Here is an 18,314-nt window from a genome sequence, read left to right as displayed (position 1 = left end):
AAGCTACTTGTCATCACTGGAGTCTAGTGAACATGATATTGGAGTCTATGGAGAGCAAGTAGACTAGCCTAGCATAGCTAAAACAAAGAATCCTCAGCAAATAATGGCAATTAATGGGGTAAAGGAAGAGAAGTTATTCTAGGGACGTTCTACATATGTGCCAGGCTAATAGACGAAAACCTCCTTTTTGTGCTGTGTGTACCGCCACAAAGGGCAGCAGCAAATAATAAGCAGAAGGCAAAAATACAAAGAAAACAGAAAAACGTCCACAGAGTAGATCACATGACGGTTATAGAGGACGACTTACACAGGATGTGGCGATACAAGTGCCCCAGTCGCTGTAGGTCTCCACAGTGATGTTGGATAACGCCGTCCTCAACAGAGGGCACAGGAACTTCCACAGGTTTTCCAACTATTCAAACACAGATATAAAAACTTAAAAAAAAAAAAGCGCTATTCTTACATGTGATTACTAAAGAGATCTATCAGTGACATTCGCATGCATACCTCATAGGCAACACCATTCATATAGTGCATGCTTTTTTTTTTATAGATAGAAAATATTTTATTAAGAAAATTATCATATAACATTCAACAATGCCACAAAGAAGAAGAAATCCAAATAAACAGTGTAAGGCAGTTACATAGTCAGTAAGGCTGAAAAAAAAAAAAAGACAATAGTCCATACAGTTCAACCTGTGTAGATGCATGTATCAGTGTCTATACTGATTTTCCATATCCCTGTATGTTGTGTCCTTTAAAAGATATCTATATACCCCGCATCCACCACCAATGGGGAGAGAGTTCCACATCCTTATTGCCCCAACAGTGAAGGACCCCCTACGCATTTTAAGGTTAAACCACTTCTCCTCCAGTCTCATTGTGTGTCCTTTTACACTCCCTAGGACTGAATAGTTTACTTCCTACACTGGGATCCCCATTGAGATATTTGTAGATCACTATCACGACCCCTCTTAAGCGAGAATACATTTAGTGTTTGCAGGCATTCCTCGTAATTGAGGTCCTCTAGTCCCTTTTAAGTTTTGTTGCCCTTCTTTGGACTCTCTCTAGCTCCAGCAGATCCCTTCAGACGACTGGTGACCAGAACTGAATGGAAAACTCCAGATGAGGTCTGACCAGAGTGTTATAGGACAGTATTATAGTTTTGTCCGTGGAGTATATCTCCTTTTTTACGCATGCTAATATTCTGCCGGGTTTGGGAGCTGCAGCTTGGCACTGCATGCTGTTGCTCAATTTGTCATCTATCAGCACCCTTAGATCCTTCTCAACAATCCAAAGGCGTATAGGCATTCCATATAGATAGGGTTGAAAAAATGGAGGTAGGACTAGAGATGCAACAAAATGTTTTGACCAAAAATTGTGTTTTTGGCATTTTGTCAATAAAGAAAAAGGTGCCATTAAAGTGGTTGTAAACTCTTTTTGTTGACTTTTACCTACAGGTAAGCCTGGAATAAGGCTTACCTATAGTATAGGTAGTGGAAATATCTCCTAAATGTGCACCGTTTCGTAAAAATTTCACTTGTAGTGCCCTGATGTCGTCATCGGCGCATGAGCTGTGAAGAAACAGACCACTGTGCCGTTTCTTCCCCCAGCGTGTGCCGTGACTGGCGGCTCCCACGCGAATGCGCAAGTGGCGTCCCGCAACTCCAGCCAGTCACAGAGCCAGAGTCCGTGGCCCCGGAAGGAAGAGGGGTGAAGATGGACGCGGCTTGCTCAGGGGACAGCGTGGGCTTCGTTTGCTGGTAAGTGTCACATAATGAGCTATGTATGTGATGCATACTAGCCCATTATGCTTTTCATTTGCGGGCCTTGCGGGGGGGGGGGGGGGGGGGTGGGGGGCAAAAGAGGAAGTAAAACCCATCGGGTAATTCCTCTTTAATGGCACCGAAAACGCATGCAATTTTACTGTGCTTATGGTGTGTTTAATGGTCACGTGACTTAAAAACTGCATCAAAAATGTAACGCGTTATTGATGTGTTCTTGCTGCGTTTTCAATGCATTTCAACAGGGAGGTTCACTTTAAGTGCACACAAGTTAACCGTGTGAGAACTGGAGTTGTGTACTTTGTCAAGGAACAGTCTGCGAAAATGAGGGCAGCAGAGGCAAACACTCTGGCTCTTTTATCAATAAAAGAAAACGGATGGTGACTTCTGAACAGGCAAAGCTTCAACACTTTTAGGAAAAGGCTGGAGCTTGTCTGCTCACCCCCGTCCTTTCACCATGATGGGATGCCGATCGGATGCTGGCTTTCCAGCCTGATATACACACTGGCCGAATGTCGGACAGTTTATGTTAAGCCAGCCCAATATTCAGTCCATGTGTACCAGGCCTAATGCATTTGACACTGTAGTGCTCCTTTTCTAAGCCTATCCTAGCCTGTGGAAGTAATTCAATATCGAGCAAGGCAGGTAAAATCTCTATCCAGTACTTATGTATACAAACTAATTCATGTACTTCATGCAATACTATCAAAAGAGTATTATTTGGTGCTATTTGGATAAAAGTAATTTTTAAAGTAACACTGATTTTCCTGGTAACTTCCAGCTGCTTACTAACAAATGAATTAGGCTGCTTTCACACGGAGGTGCTTTACAGGCGCTATAGCGCTAAAAATTGCGCCTGTAAAGAGTCTCTCCTCTCACTCCAGTGTGAAAGCCTGAGTGCTTTCGCACTGGGGCGGTGCGCTGACAGGATGCAAAAAAAGTCCTGCAAGCCACAGCTTTGAGGCGCTGTCGGAGTGGTGTATAAACCCGCTCCCTACAGCGTTCCTGCCCACTGAAATCAATGGGCAGCGCCGAAGAGGCGGCAAAGCACCGCTTTGTGGGCGCATTTAACTCTTTAACTCGCTTTACCGCCAACACCCCCATCGCCCAAGTGTGAAAGTAGCCTTAAAGAGGGAAACCATAAAAGTCAAAGACTAGCAGACAGTGCCGATATCATACATTTTGTTTGTAAATCTTTTCTTTAGGAGATGCTTTTTTCGAACTCTTTTAAAAAAAAAAAAAAATAAACAAAAATAACGTCACACCTTTTCAAACGTCCAGTGTTTGGATCCTCGAATTAACCCAGCAACAATTTCAGCCACACATCTCTGAGTGCTTTCATGAGAGTCTTCCACTAAGCGCTCCAAATGGGCAGTAAGGACTGGCAAGAACGCATCATCAAAGTTTCTAAAAAGACCCTAAAAATAGAGAAACACTCAGTTCAACTGTTGTGAATTCAATTAAATGAAAACTATAAAAAGAATATTACATTGGTAAAATAGACACACCACGGGTCCGATCGTATAAAACCAAAGCCAGAACAACTGGAGAACAGTGAGAATTTTCTATACCAATCAGGTTTTACCTCTATAAATATAATAAAGCCGGCTATTGACTGAGTGATAAACATTTTTCCATTTCTAATCATTAAAACCCAACTCCACAGACAGGTCAATCTTGACTTCTGTGCATTAGACGATGTTGTACCTATAATACTGACTGTATGCAATTTATCTACTGAACAGAACATTGAATATCATGTTTGTACTGCCATTTGTATGTTAATATGCCAACATATTGAAGCGAAAACACAACTCCATGAAACTTGAAAATGATCCCTTGCAGTGAGGCAGCACCCATACTGCAGGTGGTATTTGCTTGTTTAGGTAGATTTACTTACCCGATCCCCTACACTGCTAGACCAGACCCACAGCGTATTTTCTTCTACACTGCTGGTCTAAGGTCCTGACGTCATCAAGACCAATGCCATGGGTGGGCATTGGTCTTGATAATTTCAGGACCTTACACCGGGTCCATAGTTCTGCATTGGACATAGCAGAGGGACAGTCCACCGCCAAATGGTGGGGGGAGTGCCATGTTCCGGGAAGTGGAGGATCAAGGAAGTAAAATTACACGCAAATAACCTTTGCAGTGCGGGTCAAGTTGCTCCGATCCGGTCTCCACAATCGCTCAGATCCACGCTGTGATAGGAAGCCGGCCGTATGGTGGAGTCCAGAGCGACGCTTGGTGCACAGGTAGCTGGGCAGCGTGAAGAGATAACGTCACCGGTGTGCTGGGTGGCGTGTAGAGATGACGACACCGTGACACTCTTGTGACGCCATCTCTCCACGCCACCCAACATGTGAGTTGCCAAATGTATGATTTATTAAACAGTTTTTACCCCTGAACTTAGAGGCGCCTCTCCCCTTTGTTTTTTCTCAGCCTTTCCGGAATCTGGCTTCTGTTCCCACGTGGTGGCAGCCCTCTGTGAATGGACTTACATCTCATTATGTTTTATGGACTTCTTATGGACTTTTCATTTGGGTTACAGCAGAGCTCTCAGTGTTTGAGCCTTTTACTTGCATCTCCCTACACAAGGGGCAATACATTCCTCGCTCCAGCAGGGTGCCACCTGTCTAAGGCACTCCAAGCCATGGTCACACTCCTGCCTCCCTCACGTAAAATGCAGGATTTCTAGCCCTGCATTGTATGAGATGACACTCAGGGACTGCCCACAACTCAGAGCCATAGGGAGAGCAGGAGAGTGCTGGAGTGGAGGCAAGGTAAAAAATGCAGCCTGTGCAGCTTCTCCTAGACCTAATGAACATTTAACCCTGGCAGAGTGGACGGGCGGGGGGGACACTGCAAGGGAAAATTTGGTCTAATTCTTGGAGTGGGGCTTTAACACCTAACATACAAAATTCATAAAACAATTGCATTAACTGAAAAACCAGAGGAACCGAAAGTGAGAGGTATCCCGCCTCACACCCCCTCACATCACAGGTAGTGATAGGTCTGTGGCGCACAGAAAGCTCCATGTTTACCCTGTCCTGAATTACATGCCATTATTTTGTACACTGCCCCATACATGACATACTCTGAACTGCCATACACTGTGATATGCATGACAAACTCCAGACTTCCACGCTCCGAGCACTGTGCTGTACGTGACTTACACCAGACTGCCCCAATCCATACACTGTGCTGTATATGACATACTCTAAAGCAGGGGTAGGCAACCTGGGGCCCTCCAGCTGTTTTGGAACTACATTTCCCATGAGGCATTGCAAGACTGGCAGTTACAATTACTTCCAGAGGCAGGATGGGAATTGTAGTTCTGCAACAGCTGGAGGACCCCAGGTTCCCTATCCCTGCTCTAGAGAGCCATACATTGTGGTGTACATAACATACTTTAAATTACTACCTGATTATTTGTTTACCACTTGTATTAAATATAAGAAATAATTATTCACTCATGATATTATTTTGTCATAATCCCCAAATACGATGGCTTTTATATACTGTACTTCACTGGACTTCTGTTATAACGATTTGTACCATTATTTTGTAACTAATAAAAAGTTTGTAAACAAAATAAAAAAAGATTTCCCCACTCTGTACACCAGGGCTCAAAATTTTCAGGTGCTGAAATACAAGCCAGGCCTTAGGAGTTACTCGGCACCAGCTGCCCCACCCAAACTGTACCCTTCCCATGCCCCCTCATCCCGCCCCTAAACATGCTCAGACTTTATCTCATGAAATGACACTGTTAAATATTTTATGCAACATTAAGTTACAAAAATAAATATTAGCAACAACTTTAATTATATTAACATAAAGCATATTTCATTGATCTGACTGTGATAAATAAAATAAGGATAAAATATGATTGGCTACAAGAAGCACTGTACAAATCATTACTGTCTTTTAAATGACTGCCTATAAAATATAGAAATAAAAAATTAAAACCAACGAATGACACTTTAATGACACCGATTTAGAATGCAGAGAGACCTACAGCGGAGCGGGAGTTGCCAAACTTAACTTTTCCTATTAACAAGCCGGTGATTGGTTTCTAGACGATCCGAGCAACCAATCACCAACTTTTTAATAGGAAAAGTTAACTTTGGCAGCTCCCATCCAACCCCCTCCCTGATTCGCCCCCCCCCCCCCTTCTAGTTCTTTGCAGACTCCCACTGTATGTGTATGCTGTAAGAGAAGGACATATTCTGGACTAACCCACTTACCTTAAAAAGGCAAAACCTGCGAGGGTTAAATTTATCTTTTCCCTTCCGATCTTCTAAAGTCAGAAACGTTACCAGCTGGTTGACAAACTTCTCATCCGTGAAATTATCATATATGATTTGTTCAGCCTGCATGCAACCACAGAAATCAATAAGAGTAATACACATATATTTAAAGGTGTTAATGTGGTTGTAAACCCTTATATAGTCCCATTGACGCGGCTGGTCTCAGGTGATGCACAGAGATGAAACGGATTCTACTACAAAAGTTGTAGTTGTTTATTTGCCATCTTCTGTTCTCTGTATCTGTTCAAGGTCCAGAATTTATAACGCTTGTCTGAGTGTTCAGAAAAAAAAGGGTGGAGAGCTGAAGTTACAGAGCGCTCTGAGAGCTGATTGGAGGGAAGGGACACACCTCCCCTCCATACAACACACAGTAACAGAGCTGAGGCTGCCAATCAGCTGAAGGTCCCTGCCCTGTCACCATTTTTCTCTTGGCGTCAGCGAAGCTTTTCAGAAGTTATTCCTGCTGATAGAGGAATGAGGGAGCAGACAGAAATGACACTTAGTGCTCTGGATTGAGACAAGTACACACTATAGAGGGATAGGCTTTGTTCAGATTTCATATCTGAGGTTTACAACCACTTTAATGCACCAGTTAAACATACCAAAAAATGCAGCAATCTTATTTAATCAAAAACACTTTATGAGGTCTGAAATCATCAACTTCGTAAACCTATTTTCTTTTTAAACACATTAAAAACTCTAATGTTCCTCGACAACCTAACAGGGAAAGCAAAAAATGTTTAAATAGGATTACCTGCTTATATCAGCAAATTTATTTCCTAAGAACCTAATAATAATATCACCCAACCTCAGATGTCAGAGTCATGTGACTGGTATAAAGGCTTTTTTTTATCTTTTAAATAAAGAAGTGAAGAAACAACCTCTCCACCAGTGAGTGCTTAAAAGTAAACTTGCCCTTTCACACTTAAGGATCAATAGGGTTCCACCTGTCAATTTTTCAGATGGACCCGATCAGACCATCCATTGTTCTCTATGGGGCGGCGGATGTTAACAGACATGTGTCCATTGGCACCCGCCAACATCCGATCCGGTCTACTAAAAAACAAACTGATGTGGATAGTTCCCTGTCTGCTGGATCGGATGACAGCCAAATGTAAATGAACAGGCAGTCTGTTTCTATCAAACAGCCCATAAAGGATAGCGGGCTGTGGCTGTGACCGCTCCGTTGATGCGGAGTGGACACGGACCTGTCAATTGCCTGCTCAGTGGGGAATAGTGGAGAGAACCCCTGCTGAGGGCAGATCCGCTGGTGCACTCCGCCAGTGTAAAAGAGGCCAAAGACATTTTTAAAACCAGTAGCCTACTTTATACCGATCTAATGATAAATAGGTTGTGCATAGGCACATATGGATCATCACAGGGAAACTAATAAACCACTTCCGCAGTGATCCACCAATAGCCACCTCAATGGGTGTATGCAACATGAACCATAGGGAGGAAGAGAACACTCCACATAGAGTAATCCAGTAAACTATACATTATTTATTAAAATCAAAAAGGTACTCGCAAACACAGAAGTGTTAAGGCATAGAAATCAGTGCTGCTCAATCCAGCGCTTGTGATGTCATCAGAATGCTGTGCTCCTTCTGGGTTCATTCTTTTAGTAAAAAGCTTAATATTCTCTTGGTGGTGGGTTATTGAAATTGGCATGCATAAAGAATTATTACACAATTTCTTCACACACAGAATTTATATTGGATGCGGCCTTTATGTTTATATTTACATCTTGTTGTGCTACTTTTTTTCACCGATTTACTTGCTTCATTGGTGTTCATAGGGATTGTCACTATTGTGCACTATATTGCATGATTTATGTTTTGATACCTGTTTGAACACTGATTTAAAGGAGTAGCGCAACATATTTAGCATTGATTATTTATGAACTTGTAGTCAAATATTTTTAGTGTGGCTTCCCATTTGAAGATTTGGCTGTATACTTGATAATCCTTTTTTTGCACTGCAGAGCATAACACAGTAAATTTTACTCTATAACTAAACTAATAGATGAGTCCTCAGCAGTGAAAGGCCCCCATATGAGGAAAGCCAAAATGAGTGCTGTGTATACCTACTTATATAACATACCATCTTGTTAGTTCTTTCCATCTCTATTATTGTAGGGATATATTATAGTCATAGGTCCCCATTAATAATGTAAAGTGGATAAACCACAGATCTCTGTGCATAACACAAAGAACACACCGATTGTAAGAGGGACCTATCACATGACTGACAGGTCACCTGACCAGACCTAATTCTCATGACTTTTCTTCCTCATATTTATTTATTTGAAACGTGCACTGTCTTTTTAAAAACAGTAGAATGGCTACAACTGTAAAGAAGAAAAACAAAAAACAAAAAAAAAAACTTTCCGCTGTAAGACAAACCTATAATGTGCTAGTCTGCATTGCATACTTACCGTATATACTCGAGTATAAGCCGAGATTTTCAGCCTCTTTTTTGAGGCTGAAAGTGCCCCCCTCGGCTTATACTCGAGTCATCGCTGTCTGCCCGCTCGATCAGCGTGTCGAGCAGACAGACAGCGGCCATTCTGATTCAAAAGCCGCGCCTCCGGCTCCGCCTTCGCCTGTGATAGGCGGAACACTGAATTTCCCAGCAGCCTGTGTTCCGCCTATCACGGACGTCGTATCATCCTCGTACTACGGACGAGGATGATACGACGTCTGTGATAGGCGGAACACAGGCTGCTGGGAAATTCAGTGTTCCGCCTATCACAGGCGAAGGCGGCGGCGCAGCTTTTGAACTTTACAATGGCCGCCGACGAAGAGGGCACGGGACGGCACGGCACGGGACGGGACGGGACGGGGGCAAGGCAAGGCACGACACGGGACGGATGCAAGGAGGCAAGGCACGGCACGGGACGGAGGCAAGGAGGCAAGGCACGGGACGGAGGCTCGGGACAAAGGTAGGCTGGACACACACACACACACACACACACACACACACACACACACACGGTTGGAGACACACACAGGGATGGATGGATGGATGGATGGAGACACACACACACAGGGATGGATGGATGGATGGATGGAGACACACACACACAGGGATGGATGGATGGATGGATGGAGACACACACACACAGGGATGGATGGATGGATGGATGGAGACACACACACACAGGGATGGATGGATGGATGGACACACACACACACAGGGATGGATGGACGGACACACAGGGATGGACGGACACACAGGGATGGACGGACACACAGGGATGGACGGACACACAGGGATGGACGGACACACACACAGGGATGGACAGGCATGTCTCACCCTCGGCTTATACACGAGTCAATAAGTTTGCCAGTTTTTTTGGGGGTAAATTGGGGGCCTCGGCTTATATTCGGGTCGGCCTATACTCGAGTATATACGGTATCTTAAAACAAAGCCCTTCAGCAGCACGCTGTCACTGCTGATGGGGCTTCCATCTTCACCTAGTCTTCCTTCTGGGTTTGCGGCATCCGACTATACAAGTGGCCGGGGCCGTGGCGATGTCACTCCCGTACCTACGGCAAGAGCTCTGAAGGTCCGGAACAGTATGCCGGACCTTCAGAGCGCATGCACTGGTGTCATCACTGGCTGCATGCAGTGTGAATATGTCCTAAGCTGTGCAAGTTTAGGAGATGTTCACTGTACCTACAAGTAAGCCTTATTACAGGCTTTCCTGTAGGTAGAAGTAAAAAAAAAAGGTTTACTGCCTACTTTAAATAACCAAGGGGAGCCAGTACAAATGGCATTTGGTCCCATGCTCCTATGCTGGCTCAGTGTCAGTCTGCCCACAATAGGAAACTGCCAGATAAAAAGGAAGCAGAAAATAAAAAAGGTTTGCGCTAATGGACCCCTATACTATGTAATGAGACCAATCACCAATGCGGTCTCATGGCGAGTGTCTATAGCTTCAACTTGAGTAACACACAGCTTGAACAGGACACTATCTCCGAATCCCAGCAGCAGAAATGAGTGGTGAGAGAGCAAAAGAAGGTTGAACATGTTCTGCTGGAGGGGAGCATATTATTGAAGTGAACCTGTGACAGTGTGCTGCATTGGCAAGTTTACCTAGGGCAGGGGTGCCCAACCAGTGGCCCGCTGAGCCCTCTGATGTGGCCCGCGACCTCCTGCTCTGGGATGGCTGGTTGGCAAGCCCAGATCATGGGTTCCCCACCCGGCATCCCAGAGCATCAGTGTTGTGAATGAAGCCGGCGGTAGAGGGAGCAATCGGTTGCATAGCAGAGCCACATAAGACGATGCTTCCTGTATAGCACCACCTCCTGTCACAGGCGGAGTGATACCAAATGCACTCTGCCTGGAACAGCAACAGATAGCGATACCCGAATTGAAGACTGTTATTAAAGGTATGTTTAATTCTATAATCGCAGTGTATATGGGCACATATTTTCTGCAGTGGTTAGCAGGCTGCTTTCAAACTGCTCTGAGCCATAGACCTCTTATTACCTACGGGTTTGGTGCGCTTCCAGAAAGTGCACAACACCTGCAGGATATAATAGAATTCTATGGCAAAGTGCAGCTAACCCACAGAAAAGCCAGAGGTGCACTGCTCTGGGTAGACCACAGCACATCAGTGTGAAAGCAGCCTCAGGCCCCTTTCACATGATCGGTCCGACTCAGACACTCCATTCACCTCTATGGAGTGGCAAATGTAAACAGACTTGTGTCCATTTACACCTGCATACCTTCAATCCGATTCACTAAAAAGAAAAAAAGAAAAAAAAAAAAAACCAGAAAGGGATCTGTCCCCTTGCATATGGGCAGATTGGAGGGCCCGTAGAGTGGGCTATGTCCACGTCCGCTCTGCATATGCGGAGTGTACACGGACCTGTCATCCGCCCACTCCGCTCATTGTGACCCGCGTGGTTACCAAGCTGCTTAAGTGGCCCTTGCTCTTCAAAAGGTTGGGCACCCCTGACCTAGGGTAATATGGTTAAAGAACACCTTGTTGACTTTCAATAGCCTTCTAAACTACTGTATAGACTGCATATTAGTAAAGGTTAGTATACACATACATACATACTTACTTCTGACATGTCCTCTCTAGGTCTTCCCAGCTGTGGCTGTTGCTTAGAAGGTGCATACACCTGTAAGTTTCTGTATGGATAACAAAGTCATGTATATAACAGTATGTTAATTGCAGTTGGATTTACTGCACTTTCAGATAAATTGCAAGCAAAAGGAAATCTAATTTAATTAAAAGTGATACTAAACACAGTATTTACATTATCCCTTCTCTTCCTGTATGTGGATGATAGCACTGTAATTTAAATAAAAAAAAAAAATCTAAGTACCTTTTTCCTAATCGATAGAGATTTCACATGACCCAGATCTCTCCCAGCCTGTCTACAGGGAAACATAAGCAGGAGGAGCTTCTAGTCCTCTGCTGATGGTCACATGTTCAAAAAAACTAAACACAAAGCACAAAAACAACAAAACAAAAAACGCCTTTGGAATACAGAGTAAAAATAAATTATATCAATAAACTGTTTTAAATTGTCATACAAATATATATTTGAAATCAAATCTTTATTAATTTTTGGCAACAATATGGGGTAGGTGGATTATTGCCAGTCACAAGCCCCTCCAGCCTGAGTCTCAGAAGGAGAGAGAGGTGAAGCCGCCATCAAGCAAGATGTATTATCCGCCCCCCATTGTGTTAAGTTGGTTAGTGGGCATGGAGGAGGGAGGGAGGGAGTGGGCATGGAGGAGGGAGGGAGGGAGGGAGTGGGCATGGAGGAGGGAGGGAGGGAGGGAGTGGGCATGGAGGAAGGAGGGAGGGAGGGAGTGGGCATGGAGGAAGGAGGGAGGGAGGGAGTGGGCATGGAGGAAGGAGGGAGGGAGGGAGTGGGCATGGAGGAAGGAGGGAGGGAGGGAGTGGGCATGGAGGAAGGAGGGAGGGAGGGAGTGGGCATGGAGGAGGGAGGGAGGGAGGGAGGGAGTAGGCATGGAGGAAGGAAGGGAGGGAGTAGGCATGGAGGAAGGAGGGAGGGAGTGGGCATGGAGGAAGGAGGGAGTGGGCATGGAGGAGGGAGGGAGGGAGTGGGCATGGAGGAAGGAGGGAGGGAGTGGGCATGGAGGGAGGGAGTGGGCTGTCTTTTTACCACTGTGTATACACCCACGTGTGACTCTATAGCAGGGATATGCAATTAGCAGACCTCCAGCTGTTGGAAAACTACAAGTTCCATCATGCCTCTGCCTCTGGGTGTCATGCTTGTGGCTGTCAGTCTTGCTATGCCTCATGGAACTTGTAGTTCTGCAACAGCTGGGGGTCCGCTAATTGCATATCTCTGCTCAGATATGATCAGAGAGGAAATGCTTGTCATAGAAAAACACTGAAAATTGAGCACGTGCACTAGCTGCCAAACACTGTTCTACAAAATTGTCAACTGTAGTGGGGACATGGACACGGAGGGGATGGGACAGCAGGATCAACCATGTTTTTTGACACTAAGAGACAAAATCATTTACCTAGAAGTCATGCAATCTTCATCTACTGTGACGGAGGTTGTGCACTTGCAGGTTGAATTCACACAATAGACACACACTTCCTATGTATGTGTAATTTTCTATTTGATGCTCCTGTGGCCTACCACTAATTATGCAACTCACGCTTAGCATGGCTACTCTGATGTACTCACAAGATCCATTGCCACACTGAGAGGGGATCTGGGGAGAGGCGGCAGGTGCTGGAACTTGTTAAATGTTCCACCCTAAATGCCCGTGTAAAATGTAACATGTTCCAAATGAACTTATCATTTAAGCCATAATGTACTAGTATGCATCCAGCACTGCAATGTCATCCCCCTGGCTGATCTTCCTTCCAGATTCCGCATCTTCAGACACTTGAATGGCTGGGCTGTGATGATGTCACTATCTGACAGGTGGGGGGAGGGGCTGGCTTTCATAACAGAAGAGACAACCAGAGTCTCTTCTGTTATAAACAACATGCCTGTCGGCGGATTTTGTAAATATGAGTTAAAGTGGATGTCAACCTGAAAAAATATTTTTTATTTTTTTTATTTTTGATGTCATAATGTAGAGTATAAGATTTCCTATCATTTGAGCCAAGTCTTGTCACAAAGAGTTAATCCAGCTCTGAGCAATCCTCTTATTGTTTTGTGAGATAAATCTTGACAGAGAAAAACTTTGTCAAATCCTCCCCCTTGCTGTGAGTGACAGGTGATTTACATATGCGTGCACTAGCCTAAGAGACATGCATTATTTTTTCATTCCCTCCCACTCCTTTATGCTGTTGCTCTGCCAGAATTGGATGTTCCACACCTCAGCATGATTTGGTATGCTGAAGTCATGTGGGGACTTTCCTGTCTTTTCACCGGTTGTTAGAGATAATAGTAGAAGTTCAGTGTAAGAAATACACAGGAGAAAATGCATGTTGATAAGAGGAGTGTAGAGGGGGGCGGGGAATCTACTGACATCACGACTCCACCCACCGAGCTCCAGATAACAGACCCACCCACAGAATATGCAGTTTTTGGGTCTCAGCAGACAAAGGGGAAACATTTGACAGGTAAAGATACATGCAGGAGACATGTATATCCTTATAGATAACCCCTATGGCAGTAGTTTGGAAAGGATGACATTGGGTTTACATCCACTTTAAAGGATAAGTTAAACTTTTAAGAAAAAATAACGCACATATGAGCCTGGAAAGCATCGGCCCCGTGATTTGTGGATCAGCGATGCTTTGTTAGGCTTCTGCATACAAGCCCTGCAGCCTCTAGATGGTAGCTGCATACAGGCTGGCTGTTCCAAAGCTGTAGGGCTTGTGAACAAACTACAAGGGCAATCATCAGCACCTTCTCAGTTCAATCAAAACTACAAGCCATCAACCGCAGTGGCTGACAGTAGTTGTAGTCTATTCATTCACTGGAAACAGTGAACACATGACACGGCTGTGTGGGAAGAATCCTGCACAGCCGCCCTGTTTTTAAATTGTGACAGTGGGTACAGGGAGAAGATCCCCCACCCACTGTTGTAGGAGCTGGAACATGTAACATATTTTGAAAAGGTGAATGAACTAAGGCCCCTTTTACACCAGCGGATCAATCGGGTCCACCTGTCCATTTTTCAGATGGACCCAATCGGACCATCCATTGTTCTCTATGTGGCGGCGGATGGCAAGAGACATGTGTCTGCTGTCACCCGCCAGCGACTAAAAACAGATGGATGAGGAGCAAGTCGCCATCCATCCGGCGGATCAGATGACAAACGGATGGAAACAGACATGCTTTCCGTTTCCATTCGACCGCCCCATAAAGGAGAGCCAACATGGACCTGTCATCCGCCTGCTCAGCGGGGATCAGAGGAGAGACCCCCGCTTAGATGGATCTGCGCCATCTGAAAGGGGCCTTATCCTTTGACCGCACTTTCAGCCCCTTCCTGCCCAGGCCAATTTTCAGCTTGGTCACATTTTGAATGACAATTGTGCATTCATGCAACATTTTACCCAAATTAGATTTTGATAATTTTTTTCCCACACAAATAGAGCTTTCTTTTGCTGGTATTTAACCACTTAAGGACCGCCTTACGCTGATGAACGTCGGCAGAATGGCACGGCTGGGCACAAGCACGTACCTGTACGTTGCTCTTTAAGCGCCCAGCCGTGGGTCGGGAGCGCACCGCTGGCAACGCGGTCCTGAGCACCGTGGCTGTGGGACCAGCGGACCCGATTGCCGCTGGTGTCCCGCAATCGGGTCACAGAGCTGAAGAATGAGGAGAGGTCTGCGTAAACAAACCTCTCCCCATGCTTCCTACTGTGGCTGTCACTGATCGTCTGTTCCCCGATATAGGGAAAGACGATCAGTGATGTCACATGCCAGGCCACACCCCCTACAATAAAAAAAAAAACACCTTACATCATACATAACCCCTCCTCACCCCCTAGTGGTTAACTCCTTCACTGCCAGTGTCATTTACACAGGAATCAGTGCATTTAAATAGCACTGATTGCTGTATAAATGTCAATGGTCCCAAAAATGTGTCAAAAATGTCCGATGTGTCCACCATAATGTCGCAGTCACAATAAAAATCGCTGATCGCCGCCATTACTAGCAAAAAAATAAAAAAATATCCATCCTCTATTTTGTAAACACTATAACTTTTGCGCAAACCAATCAATAAATCGTGACAGTAATTTAGGGACGCTTTGGTGGGGGGAAGTATTGCTTAGTTTCGGTCAGTACATTTTGTAAAGAAGTCATTTTTCACCTTCACTGATGTGCGTTGATGCGGTGGTACTTATGGGGTGTCACTGATAGGTGGCACTTATGGGCAATGTTAGGCAGCACTGATGGGCACTGCTGGGGCTGCCCTGATAATCAGGGCACTGATTACCTGTACAGATCTCCGCTGTGAAGAGATGCCACTGGTTGGCACTTCTCGCCTCACATTCTGTCAGTGGCATTTCCGTGATCACATGGGTAAAGAGCTGCATCATTGGCTCTTCACTGATATCAGGGTCGCGCCGTGTCCTAAGACCTCCCTGCGCTGCGCGCCCTTCATCATCTCAGACTGAGAGGGGATCCCACTCGCATTCATTTTACTATATGGCGGGCAGGAAGTCGTTAAATAACATTCTAAAGAAAATAATACACCAGGAATTCCAACACAAAACAAAACACCTGTGTGATGGAGGCTCCAACTGAAGCAGTCATTTCCTAACCCAGGTGTTGTATTGCCAGCACTGGGGCAGAGACATAAAACCTATTCAAAGCGTTATTCCTTAACCACTTTCAGACCGGACCAATTTGCTGGTCAAAGACCAGACCACTTTTTGCGATTCGGCACTGCGTCGCTTTAACTGACAATTGCGCGGTCGTGCGACGTGGCTCCCAAACAAAATTGACGTCCTTTTTTTCCCACAAATAGAGCTTTCTTTTGGTGGTATTTGATCACCCCTGCGGTTTTTATTTTTTGCGCTATAAACAAAAATAGAGCGACAATTTTGAAAAAAACGCATTATTTTTTACTTTTTGTTATAATAAATATCCCCCAAAAATATATAAAAAAACATTTTTTTCCCTCAATTTAGGCCGATACGTATTCTTCTACATATTTTTGGTAAAAAAAAATCGCAATAAGCGATTATTGATTGGTTTGCGCAAAAGTTATAGCGTTTACAAAATAGGGATAGTTTTATAGCATTTTTATTAATAATTTTTTATTATTTTTTTTACTAGTAATGGCGGCGATCTGCGATTTTTATTGTGACTGCGACATTGTCGGGGACCCATCCGGCATTTTTGACACATTTTTGGGACCATTGTCATTTATACAGTAATCACTGCTATATAAATGCAGTGATTCCTGTGTAAATGACACTGGCAGTGAAAGGGTTAACCAGTGGGTGGCAGTGTAGGGGTTAAGTGTTCCTAGGGGTGTGTTACTAACTGTGGGGGGGTTGGGCTTTCATTTAGTGTACACTGATCTCTGCTCCAATCACATGGAGCAGAGATCAGCATCACTAGTTGCTAGGCAGAATGGAAAAATGTTGTTTATACAGCATTTCCTCCATTCGGCCGCTCCGTGAGACGATCGCGGGGATGCCCGCGGCGATCGAGTCCGCGGGTCCCGCGACCGGACTCACGGGGGTCCCGACCAGCGCGGGAGCGCGCCGCCGGCGGCGCGCTCCCGATGGCAGGGCGGCATCGAATATTGGACGTACCTGTACGCCAATATGCCTGCCCGTGCCATTCTGTCGACGTACATCGTCGTGCGCTGGTCGGGAAGTGGTTAAAATTAACATGTAAAACTTGCTCTGCTATTCATTTTCTATGAAAGTAATATTCCTGCACCCTATTAGCAGGTCATTGTTATGGCCGTTCAGAGCTACAAACAGCTTGTTACTGCAAAATAAAGAAAGAAAAATGTAGTAGCACAAGGAAACATATAGCCCAGCTACTGAGGCAATACTTACCGAGGCCACGTGTAATATCCCCAGTGTGTCTTCTCCACAAAAGTACAGGCTTCCCAGGACTCCTTAGTCTTTGGCAGGCTGGCACTGTCATAATGTATCCACTCGTTGTCAGGCCTGTCCCCTGGAATGGTGGCATCTGCTTTGGTACATCCACCTATCACAGATTAAAAGGAAAGAATAGCGTGTCTTAAGGGACTGCATGTAGAAGAGGCTTTAACTGCAGTGTTAGTGCTCATGCACACGGACGTTTTAAAAAACTGCCTGCAAAGCTTGCTCCGACACCTGGAAGAATCGGCGTTAAAAACTCGATTTTTTACAGGGTTTTGCATTGGCGTTTTTGTGCGTTTAGCGTTTTTGAAGAAACATCTCTTGGCTATAGCACTCCCAAATTTCCCACAATGCCACAGAAAACAAAGAAAATATGTTACGCGTTTTTCTGCGATTCAAGTTTTTACAGCTCTAGCTCCGCGCCACGGAACACACTGGTCCTGGGTTTTTTTACAGCTTAAAAATGCCTATGCCATTTGCAGCTCAAAAACGCCTAGGTGGGCATGAAGCCATAGACTAACATGGACAGGCTTTAAGCTGTAAAAAACGGTCAAAAAAGCGGCTGTAAAAACGTCCGTGTGCATGAGGCCTTAACCTTACTTTTTTCACTTTTCTGAAAATAATGTAATCTGATGATCTTTGTATTTTTAGTACAGATATTATAGATTAACCACTCCAGGGAGATCTCAACAACCTAATGGAGACCCTTTGCCCCATGTGTAGTGAACCCTCTCTAGCTGCGCCAGCCGAACTCCGCCAAAGACTGCACACGTGTGCACTTCAAACAAGCCGGAGCAGCTGGACTTGTATAGTGCAGAAGTTTCGGTGGGGGGGCCCATCATCTGCATATGTAAAGGAAAGCAGGAGCAGCATTTTAAATGGAGGACCTCTGGCATGTACTAGTTATAGGATATGGAACTGCGAGGGGGATTTTTGTAAAAAAAAAAAAAAATTACTAAAGCTGACCTTACACTTTAAAAGTGGAACTTTAGCTAGAAAATGAAGTCCTTCTTTTGTAGGTATAGCTATGGAAAACATTAGAGTTGTAAAGGTAGAAGGTTTTTTATCTTCATGCATTCTATGCCTGGAGATAAAAATGCTTCTGTGTGTAGCAGCCTCCCCAGCGCCCCTAATACTTACCCGAGCTCCAGCTCTCTCCAATGATGTCCACGAGTGCCTCAG

General features: G+C 44.9%; 1 protein-coding gene across 1 annotated transcript in view; it reads right to left on the bottom strand.

The window, feature by feature from the left end:
• Positions 1 to 18,314, bottom strand: part of PSME4 (proteasome activator subunit 4) — a gene marked incomplete in the record, with an annotated part of 200,084 nt that overhangs the window by 35,782 nt on the left and 145,988 nt on the right. Inside the window, 5 exon segments of the mRNA XM_077485552.1 lie at positions 308 to 412; positions 3,050 to 3,202; positions 6,032 to 6,157; positions 11,173 to 11,242; positions 17,085 to 17,238. Coding sequence (XP_077341678.1) covers positions 308 to 412; positions 3,050 to 3,202; positions 6,032 to 6,157; positions 11,173 to 11,242; positions 17,085 to 17,238 — 608 coding nt within the window.

The sequence above is a fragment of the Lithobates pipiens genome, unplaced genomic scaffold (assembly GCF_037356315.1).
Source record: "Lithobates pipiens isolate NorthernLeopardFrog02 unplaced genomic scaffold, aLitPip1_a1.2 Scaffold_18, whole genome shotgun sequence".
Classification (NCBI taxonomy): Eukaryota; Metazoa; Chordata; class Amphibia; order Anura; family Ranidae; genus Lithobates; species Lithobates pipiens.
The sequence above is the reverse complement of the archived record's forward strand: the minus strand, read 5'-3'. Positions and strand labels throughout refer to the sequence as shown.